This window comes from Anoplolepis gracilipes, chromosome 7 (genome assembly GCF_047496725.1).
Source record: "Anoplolepis gracilipes chromosome 7, ASM4749672v1, whole genome shotgun sequence".
Classification (NCBI taxonomy): Eukaryota; Metazoa; Arthropoda; class Insecta; order Hymenoptera; family Formicidae; genus Anoplolepis; species Anoplolepis gracilipes.
The window spans coordinates 576,346-587,335 of record NC_132976.1 but is presented as its reverse complement, the minus strand read 5'-3'; the positions used below and the strand labels follow the sequence as shown (position 1 = coordinate 587,335).

The 10,990-nt window shown below is 33.7% G+C and overlaps 2 protein-coding genes across 9 annotated transcripts; both read left to right on the top strand.

Annotated features, from left to right (window-relative positions):
• The first annotated feature begins 1,036 nt into the window (after positions 1-1,036).
• On the top strand, positions 1,037-7,722 carry Ube3a (ubiquitin protein ligase E3A). 6 transcript variants are annotated; one of them, XM_072896269.1, is made up of 12 exons: positions 1,178-1,697; positions 2,655-2,790; positions 2,894-3,074; positions 3,233-3,598; positions 3,774-4,087; positions 4,205-4,402; positions 4,505-4,804; positions 4,879-5,079; positions 5,341-5,618; positions 5,699-5,915; positions 6,001-6,236; positions 6,324-7,722. In XM_072896269.1, the coding sequence occupies exons 1-12, from the start codon at positions 1,651-1,653 to the stop codon at positions 6,442-6,444; spliced, it is 2,595 nt and encodes an 864-aa protein (XP_072752370.1). In that variant the 5' UTR covers positions 1,178-1,650; the 3' UTR covers positions 6,445-7,722. The 6 variants fall into 6 exon arrangements, with proteins under 6 accessions (XP_072752367.1, XP_072752366.1, XP_072752365.1 ...); XM_072896266.1 differs by lacking the exon at positions 1,178-1,697 and adding an exon at positions 1,037-1,131 and having other exon boundaries at positions 4,205-4,804; XM_072896265.1 differs by having other exon boundaries at positions 1,175-1,617; positions 4,205-4,804.
• A 920-nt stretch (positions 7,723-8,642) lies between these two features.
• LOC140667680 (RISC-loading complex subunit TARBP2-like) lies at positions 8,643-10,951 on the top strand. 3 transcript variants are annotated; one of them, XM_072895825.1, is made up of 4 exons: positions 8,643-8,797; positions 8,944-9,054; positions 9,521-9,881; positions 9,959-10,951. In XM_072895825.1, the coding sequence occupies exons 3-4, from the start codon at positions 9,528-9,530 to the stop codon at positions 10,682-10,684; spliced, it is 1,080 nt and encodes a 359-aa protein (XP_072751926.1). In that variant the 5' UTR covers positions 8,643-8,797; positions 8,944-9,054; positions 9,521-9,527; the 3' UTR covers positions 10,685-10,951. The 3 variants fall into 3 exon arrangements, with proteins under 3 accessions (XP_072751926.1, XP_072751927.1, XP_072751925.1); XM_072895826.1 differs by lacking the exon at positions 8,944-9,054 and having other exon boundaries at positions 8,663-8,797; XM_072895824.1 differs by lacking the exon at positions 8,643-8,797 and having other exon boundaries at positions 8,818-9,054.
• The last annotated feature ends 39 nt before the right edge of the window (positions 10,952-10,990 follow it).

The following is a 10,990-nucleotide window of genomic DNA, read 5'->3' as shown; positions in this document are numbered from 1 at the left end:
GCACATGTCATTTTGACGTCGAAAGCTGGTCGTTTCTGGTTCAATGACACGTCACGTGACCAAATCATGTCTAATTTGAAACGTCTTTTTTGCGACGTCTTAATAATGTTGTAAAAAAACGTCATAATATCGTGATTCTTAAATCATTGTTATAAATCGCCCAAGTATTGCTATTTTTTAACTACTTAAAAACTCATTTAATTTTTTATAACATCTTAAATTATTAAAACAATTTTGTGTATAATTGTGATATTCACAATTCTCTATATCTCAGGGCCCTAACATGAATTTCCTCTATAATCTGGGACTTGATCGTGACATTTGATCATAAATCTTTTCCTCTAGCGTGAGCTGGTGAAAAGTGAAAAGTTTCATTAACCACGTTAATATTTGTGAATGAATTTTTCATTTTTTACGAGTTTTTACGCTAAAGAAATAGATTCATGATCAAATGTCATTAAAACGTCACTAATATAGATCTAAAATGGTGATATAAAGTTACGTCTTTTTAACGTCTTGAAACGTCGTCATCGGTCTGTGACGTTAGTCCGTCATTTTTTCGTCATTTTTACATCATTACATCACGTTATATTTGGTTCGAACTGACTATATATTTTGACGTCAAAATGTCGTGTGCTTGCTACCTGGATATTTTATCAGAAATACGATCCAATGACCCGGTCAATTTTAACTCTAAACAAAGAAAATTAACTAAGAAGCAAGGAAAATGCTCGTGCGAGTCGCGTGTGCATATTTATATTTCGATAATTTTCCAGTAAGTGCAGTTATATTTTACGGATATCTGTCGCTAAAACGGCCATTTGAAATGCAATTAATATATCGACTTATCGCATAGCGATTACGCACGATCGCGATTAGAGTGCGTTCGAAAATCCATGCCACAGAGTAAAGTAACCTCAAGTTGGACGAATCGGAACAAAGAAGCCTTTGTCTCTGCTATTCTGATTGGCCAATTAAACACTATTCTATCTGACGAGAATTTGCGAACGCACCTTTAGTCGAGAGCCGTATGCGATAACTCGTGGCCCTGTTGGTGCTGACTGCAAACGGTAGACGTCAGTAGGCAGGAAAAAAAGAAAGAAACACACGCAGACCTAAGACCTATTCCCCGTACGTGTTCTCTTACCACACGAGTCTGTCAAGTCGCGCGATTCGCGAAACGTCAATTTCCCTAACCTCGAAAAAAAAAATCTCTCTCCGGGGATTGTCAAAGTACCTTCTACGCGAGGACAAATCCACCTCTCGGACTCGGACTCTGACTCTTTCTCTCGCCCGTAGTTCCATCTATCTGTCATCTCTCTCCTGTTCGCGTTCCGCTCGCCTCCCATTTTCATTCCCCTATGTTTCCCTATTGCCTTTAGCTCTTGGCAGATTTTTAACAACTCCCTTCTCCCTCCGACGTGCGAAAAGTGAGGGCAACCGTGAAGATCGTTGGGACACGGTGAAAAGTTTCTGCAGAGAAATTAAAAATATATATATATATATATATATATATAGTGCCGCCGAGTTAATTAGCGAGGACCTGTAATATTGTTGCGCGGAGTGTGTTGGTGACAAGCACGGTGGCAAGATTCAACTTTCTGTCACGACCGCCGAGTAAACAGGCAAAATTTCGACGATTTACGGTCTATGAGCGCCAAGAGTCAGGGGGACCCTGGAGAAGATCACGTTTCCAGGTGTCACGAGAGTCGTTGCGTCTTTAGTGTCGCTCGCAAAACGCTTTCCAAATAATGCGTCGTCATGCGTCGTCTCTGACAGCAGAGTAGACTCGTTCGAAACGTCATGCGGACGCACGGTTTTTTTTTTTTTTTTTTTTCCTTCCCCTCTCGTCGTCGACGATGACGTTTGAGCACAGAGTCAAAATTCTATCGACCATGAAAAATAATATCACGCTCTCGTTGAACTCTACGATCAAGTGAATTTATATAAACTCTGTATGACAAAAATTACGCAACTTTCACGGAACTTTTTGCCTTACATCTGTCCTTTTTTTTTTTTTTTTTTTCTTCTTTTTTTAACGCGAGCTCTTTCTAATTGTCAGTTACATATTTACCCTCGCTCGCTCGGTGTCAATCGATTGCACGAGGGATACGGAGCGACGTGGTATTCCAACTCTATCATGAGATCGCGAAGTCACAAGAATATCTATTATTAGCCTTTGTTTTGGTGCAACGACATTGTGTCATCCGACTTGGCGAATTACATATATATATATATATATATATATATGTATATATATATATGTACACAATGATATATAATTTCCAAGACAATTCTCAATGAATTTATTTAGCATTTTTATGTAACACTTATTAAAAGAAGATTCACGTGATCTTTGTCCTTTATAAACTTTGTATTTTTGCTTGGCATTTCGTCACAATTTGAGATTTAATTAATAATTACATTTATATAGATATAGAGATAGACAAAAACAAATTAATTTTATAAGTAATACTTACAAGTTAAAATTGTAATATATAAACATTTGCTTTGCGGTATGTACAATCTTGTAAGAAATTTTGTTTTTCAATATTGTGTTTTCAGAAATTTTGCAAAAAAAAGATAGTCATAAATAGGCATAACTATTCGCTCTTTGTACAACTTCTCTGTATAACTTGGTGTCAACTTTCTAGGGTAAGAGCAGAAAGCCCTTGCAGCGACATGAAGCGCGCAGCTGCGAAAAAGCTCATTGAACGGTACTTTTATCAACTTACGGACGGATGTGGAAATCCTCATTGTGACAATCAGCATTGTGCCTCGAGTGGCAAAGTATGATCTTGAAATTTATTCGTTTAGTTATTAGGAAACTGTAAGAATTGGAAAACTTGACATTTTTTTGACTTATGTATTATTTTATTCGGTTTCACACCAGGTTACTAATCTTACTCCAAATCAAGCAGCTGCTCAAGCAATACAGTTATTTTCACAAGAAGCAAGACTTTGCGACGGTACACAACCCAGTAAAGTCGCTCGGACTACTATAGAACCAGGGCAAACGTCATTAGCCAAGAGTTTACCTGTAAAAAGTGTTAATCCTACAAGCTCGGACGAAGGTATATCTCAAATTGACTTAATGAAGCTTCAACTTTGGTTTAAAGATTAAATTATAAATTGTGACGATTGAAACAATTTGCAAGAATAAATGGCAATCGCAAATTAGACTTTGCGAAAGCGGTAAATTTAATATATTTTAATTTTAATTTGTTACTAGGGAAACAAGAGCCATATCTTACAGAAGCTAAACTTTTGGATATTATAGAAAAATGTAAAGCAGAAGAGTCATATTCTTTATTAATTCGTACTTTGGGAGAGGTGTTTTCTTCTGGAAAGGCATTAAGTCTCAGTTTCCAAAAGACTGAGAAGAGTAATTCTCCTTTGGCGGCGCTTCTCGATAGAGCGCCAGATACCTTATTAAGGCCACCTGCGGATTTAAACAAAGAAGCGGTACGATCTCTTCAAGGAGAGGACAAAGAACAGGATAGCAGTGATCCGTCGCCTACAGTTCCTAATAATGACGATACTAGTGTTGATTTACCATCCGTTCGTAGAGCTTTTGAGGCACTTTGGTCCCTTCCAAGTATGAAAACAATATTACTTTATATATTTAATCATATGTGATTAATTTGTTATATATATATATATATATATATATATATATTATTAAAGTTAAATTTGTCTTAACAACTTATAAAGACATTGTTTTAAATATAACGTCATTGATAAAATGATGTATACTGTTTCGATTGAATTAGGTGAACTGAACTTTGAATCAGCTTTGGTCAACGCATTAGTCACTTTGGCAGATGACATAGAATTAGATTTGAGAGTATTTCGCATAGTACGTTGGGACAGTATGGATAGTTTGTTAAATGTATTTCTCATTGTCTTTGAAATTCCAATGCTCGGTAATAGCGAATATCTGGAATTAGCCCTCCATATGTTATGTAAGGCATTGAGTTGCTTACCGATAGTGGCTCAAGCCAAGTTGGCACGTGTTTGGGCCAAACATTGCAAATCGCGACTTCCGCATCTTCTGCAGGCGCTTCAAGAACTTATCACTGTTAAGGTGCGTTTCCTGATTTTAGTTATCAATAGTACTGATTTCTTTCGCATCGAGACGATTTCAAAAGGATCGCTTTATTTATTTCCCACAGTGCTGAATAAATTTAATACCACGTTACAGGTAATAGGGGGATCCTTCACGCGCGATTATTGCGTCCAAGATGCGGATACTATTACCGCACCTACAAAGGTTATGAAAATTCTATATTATGCAAGTATGCTTGCCGGAGAATTAGATCCTCCTGAGCTGATATTGGGCGACGAGGGCGAATCGGCAAATAGCGACAAAACTGCTTCACGGTCAGGACAGATCCCCCAGGTATATGTCACCTCTGTCGATATTCTCATGTCAGAGAAAGATCAGTATATTAATTACATGGCTTTTCTATGCTATGTTATTTCTATACAATGTTTATTTCAGGATCCATTAGCAACAGAATTAGGAATTAATGCGTTAGATGCACGTAAGCCTTTCATACCATTTACCGATTTCTACAATGAACCGCTTAGTGACGCCATAGAAATGGATAAGGATTTTGCTTATTACAAGAGTGAAGAACCGATGAAATTTAGCTTTATGAATTATGCTTTTGTTCTTACACCAGCCACTAAAACTTTGGGTTTATATTATGATAATCGCATTAGAATGTATAGCGAACGACGTATGAGTTTTTTACAAACTGTTGTCGGGCAACCTACTAATCCATATCTCAGATTAAAGGTTTGTTAATTCAATAAGACGATCGATCATAGAAAGACATCGGTGTATGAGTTACATATTTTTAATTTAAACAGGTGAGAAGGGATCATTTGATAGACGACGCATTGGTGGAATTGGAGATGGTAGCGATGGAAAATCCATCCGACCTGAAGAAACAATTGGTTGTCGAATTTGAAGGAGAGCAAGGTGTCGACGAAGGCGGTGTATCTAAAGAATTTTTTCAACTAGTTGTAGAGGAAATCTTTAATCCTGACTATGGCATGTTCACAACTCAGGTCAGAACTTGCTTTAATTCAATTTTGAGTAAACTATAATAATTTTTTTTTATTTTTTGTCTTGCTCCAAGGATTGTATACTTTTCTTTAGGGAGAAAAATGTAAAAAAATGATAAATTTCAACATTAATTTCTGTAACAACATTTTTATGTTGCTATTTTTTTTTATGAAAAGTTGCACAATCACCTGATCTGACGTATATAATCGCCTTTTGTGATCATAATTTAATATTGTATAAATGAAATGATCTCTTTATTTCAGGAAGACACGCAGATGACATGGTTCAATCCGACATCATTTGAAAGCGATGCACAATTTACGCTAATAGGCATCGTGCTTGGTTTAGCAATTTATAACAATGTAATTCTAGACGTACGTTTTCCAATGGTTGTTTATAGAAAACTATTAGGTAGAAAAGGTGCTTTCGCGGATCTCGAGGATTGGAGTCCAACGTTATATCGAACAGTGAAGGACCTGATGGAATATACGGGAGATGATATGCCAGAGATATTTATGCAAACTTTCCGGGTGGGTTACAGGTATGTCTTAAAATCGAATGTCGAATCATGCACGCGAATATGAAAATATCAACACTTGTCGTTGTACCTTCACTTTATAGAGACGTATTTGAATCGTTATCGTTCCACGAGCTCAAAGAGAATGGCGACGAACTATATGTCACGCAGGAAAATAAAAAGGAATTTGCCGATCTCTATGCGGATTTTTTGCTCAACAAGTCCGTGGAGAGGCAGTTTAATGCCTTCAGACGTGGCTTCCAGATGGTTACGGACGAGAGCCCGCTTGCGTTACTCTTCAGACCCGAGGAGATTGAACAGGTACAATCGTGCGCAATCATTGATATAGCGTAAATGTTATATCGAACGATTGTTCTCACGATCTATATATTTGATACGCGCGCAGCTCGTTTGCGGAAGCAAAATATTCGATTTCGCCGAATTGGAAGCAGCTACGGAGTACGAAGGCGGCTATACTGTTGACAGTGAAGCGGTACGTAACTTTTGGCGCGTAGCACATTCTCTCCCGCCTGAAAGTCAACGGAGACTTCTTCAATTCACCACTGGTAGCGATCGAGTTCCGGTCGGCGGTCTTTCAAGGCTCAAAATGGTCATTGCCAGACACGGCCCGGATTCCGACAGGTAAAGTAATGTTAATTTTTTTTTTTTTTTTATATTTTGCGTCTCATTTATATACTACTAGCGTAATATTAACACATATGTTTTCAGGTTGCCAATAGCGCACACATGCTTTAATGTTTTATTATTACCGGATTACAGTACAATAGAGAAACTACAAGATCGTTTATTGAAAGCGATTAATTATTCAAAGGGTTTCGGCATGTTATGAGCATGCTGCGAGATATTACTACCCCACTCTCTTCCCCAGTCTTTCGAATTATATTCGATCTGATCACGATAAAATTCGATTTCTTTTGCCATTTTAATCGCAGCTATACCTACTTGGAAGTATCTATCATAATAATTGAAAATTGCGTATCAATATACGTTTAAACATGGAAACATTGCTTGTTGTAATATGAGAAATACGATAACAAAAGTAAGTTTGTAACATTCTAAAAAAATTTCAACGAATCAAAGAGAGAGATTGAGTCCTTTGTACAAAACAGATATAACTTGAAAAACGCTTCACAATTATCCTTGCATCATTGCAAGAATTGCTTGTACCATACTGTGTACTTTTTCTATTGAAGTAAAAATAATGGAAATTGATTTCATTAGCTATTTCGAAACGATTGAGAGAAGAAGTGCAAAAGATGAAGTGACGTGAGTGTAAAAATATGGAAAACCAAACAAAACTGCATTAGAAATAAATATGTAACTTTAGCAAGACATATTTGACAGAAACAGGATGCGTTTCGGGAACTCGACGGTTTCGTTGACGGTCGTAATTTCATGAAATTTTTAAATAATGAGAATTTATCGCATAGAGTTTAACAAGCTAAATTGAATAGCCATTATCTTTTTTCTTTGTTTTTAAAGAGTGTTGAATTTGTTAAGCATCGTTATAAGCATAAATTATCAATCTCTGATTAAATCTACATATTATTTTAATGAAAGTTTTATCAAAAACTTTATTGATTTGGTAACAGATTTAATTTAATATATTTATTATATTAACAAATTTTACATATTAGCTTTGAAATAAAGTAGAAAAGAGTAAAATTTATTTGTATTTATAAAAATATAATTTTCATACGCAAACTAGGAGATTTGATTGTACATAATAAAATTATAAAGTTGTAATCGTTTACAGATGTACAATCGTTTTGCTTCCTGAACGCATCTTATGCTACAAAGCCGAAGACGACCCTTTTACAAAAAAATACATTGAGCTAATGTCACTTTGGACTTTTTCTTTTTTTTTTTTTTTTTTTTGTAAAATGAAACGCGAGTAATGGCGCTTTTGTATGTATAGTTTCTTTCACTTTCTAACATTTTTCTCATGCATCATGCGCGTCATAGTGATCAAGTATAGTATCAAATAGAAATTGAATTTGTATAAACGTTTATAATAGAGGCAGCATTCTCTTTGACGACTGAAAGACATTGTCAGTCGTTTTATTGTTATTCACGTGACAATAAAGCTCTCAAAACAAAAAGCAAAGCCTTTACCTTTTATTATTATAATAATTATTAAATAATTAAGTGTTATTAAATATTATTAAATATAATTTTTGTTATATTATTTGCGCTTTTATTACAATTGTAAGTCAGCTTGTAATTATAATTTCATGTGCATGTATATGTATGCTACATTATCAAGTAAGGAAATTGACGAAAAGTAATTTAAAAATACAAGGCTCTATTTCATAAGATTTAAGTTGTATTTCATCGAGACATACTACGCATGCTCAAACAATCAATGAGAATTTATCACTAGACCAATCAGGATTGCGTTATTTTTTGGAATGAATTTTGAAACGTAACTCTAAAGTCTGAAAATTTCATGGGCAACTGGATACCGGATGTCGGATGTCATCTACAACAAATAGGCCATGACACGAGAAAAAACACATGATGTGTGCTACATACATACATAATGAAAAAATCGCTGCTTTGGTAGAAATTTGCTGATTGGTCGATACTATTTAGTATTAAAGTCAAAAATTTAACTTTATATTCGTACGTACATATTTTATGAAAGAAAAATAAGTAATTCACAATCATTTTCAATATCGCTATTTAAATTGATCGATAAGTAAACTAAAATTCTTTTCTGAAAAAAACATACCTGTCCCAGAGAGGAATGTAACCAGATGATACTAAATCCATATATGTAATACTATTATATTGCTAACACTGCCATAAGAGGAAAAAAGAAAAAAGATACGCTGAAAAGAGACAAGTATAGCAGGAATTTCTGCCGTGCTGCGCATGCGTGACGTCTATAGAGGCGTGGCTTATACGCGGTTTATTCGAAAAATATGAATAGGCACATATATATATATATCAGCACATGCGCACATCGCACAATATTCCTTACTAGAGACACGAAGTATTGTCCGCACCGTAATGTTGGCTACAGTTTCTCGACTTCCGTTAGCAATATAGTAGTATTACATATATGACTAAATCTATAGATACTGATCAACAACATAACAGATTCCCCGGTTTTTATGAAGCATCTTCCACGTCATCTCATGATCTCATCATCATTTCTCTTATACCGTCACTCGAGTGTAAGTTTCTTTTATAACATTAACGTATATATATATATATATATATATATAAAGAAATTGAAAAAGATGTAAAAAATATATATGGAATGTGACATTATTATTATTATTATTGCTTGAATAAAAGTTAATTACGAACACGCATGCAGGAAGTGAATTCAAGAGATTGCGTCAAACAATTTGAGATCCTCGCTTTCGTACGATCAATATATACTACGTATATATCACACTTATATATCATACGAGATATTGTATTGCCCGTAAGTAAAAATAATTAATTAGCTAAATAATAATAATTAATGAGTAGAAAGCTATCGAATAATTCATCAGAACGTATAAAAAGGATATTTTCTATGTGTCAGAAATAAAATACTAGTTATTCCATTTTCTGCTCAAAATTTTATTAAGATTTCAACAACACAATTTTGTTGCCAATCTGTAAATAACTCTATAGAGTAAGTTTCATATAATTTTACAAAATATTTTTATAACATTTTTATAATTTTATTAAAATATATATTTTATATATATATATATATATAATTCATAATAATGTACTATATATATATATATTTAAATTATATATATATATATATCTAGTTGAAACTTTAAAATTCTTGTCTATAAAACTACAAATATTTTTTTATTAATTTATTCTTTCTCGTTTTTTTTTTTTTTTTTTTTTTTTTTTGTTTATTTTATATAATTTGTATATGTGTTTCTCAGTTTCAGGATGAATAAGTCACCAATTAGTTTACTCCAAGAATTATCAGTTAAGCAGGGATATGTTCCCAAGTACGATTGTATAGGTCTAAAGGTGGAGGGGGCTTACAACCGATTTGTATATAGAGTAAAGTGTAAAGACTTTGTTGCTGAAGGTGTAGGAAATTCGAAAAAAGATGCTAAACAAGATGCTGCAGAGAAGATGTTATCATTACTGGCTAATAAAAATGAAATTTCACTACAATCTCCAGTTGCAAACAAAATAGGGATCTCTATACCGATTAAATTCTATGAGCCAACATCATTATCAAGAATGAAGACTGAGTCAAGCCCTGACAATATTAATTATGTTGGGTTGTTGCAAGTAAACTTTGTGATTTATTGAATATTACAATAAAATTGTTAATCGTTAAGGTAATACAATTTCTATTTTATATGCAGGAATTTTGTATGGAACAAAAGTTAACATTCCAAGATATTAATTATGAAGTTGTTGAGCAGAGTGGACCACCTCATATGAAGGTCTTTACTATAGAAGTCAGAATAGGAACTGCATGTGAAAAAGGTTCTGCACAATGTAAAAAAGCTGCCAAGCAAGAAGCTGCAAAGAGATTATTACAGCGTCTACATCCTGATATAAATAAATTGTCGAAAGGAAAGAAGAACGAAGCAATTTCTACAGAAACAGCCGAGGATGGTATACGAAAATTAGGTATAGGAATAACAGATTATGTGATTAGCAAGCCAGTATTACCAGTCGAAAGTCTATCGAAAAGGGCAGAAGCAATGTATATGAAATGCACCGATAAGGAACTTACAGTGACCAAACAGAATTTTTTACTCAAAGATATTCATAATTTGTTCAATAAAACTTATTCCAGTAAAATTTCCTACACTATGAGAAAAAAAATGCAATCTGTACGGGACATATACATCAATCATGCAGATATGATAAAAGAAGTCATACAAGAGCTTGTGAGTACATTAGGAGTAAAGATGGAAAAAAAGTCTTTAATTAACTCATCAAAAAATTATATAATATATTTACGCCTGTCATCCATTCCTAATATTACACAATTGGGCATAGGTGAAACAAAAGATGCAGCAGAGATTCAGGCCATGTATAATATTATTGAAACTATTTTGACATTTTTAAACATTTTTTAACATATATACATGTATAAAATAACAGAGTACATGTAAAGAAACATAACAATAAGAAATATCAATTTATTTTTCATCGTAGCATTTGTATGTATTTATGTAATATAGATTTGAGATTATAATAATTGTTATTGTAAATGTATACAATGTAATATTTCATTCAATTGTTGATTTTTTGTAGATAAATGTAATTGTAAGATGGAAAATTATTATAATAAATAATAGAGATTCCACACACAAGAATCGTGTAAAAGAAAAAAAAAAAAGAAATGTTTAATTTTAGTTTTAAGTTACGTTGGGATGATACAG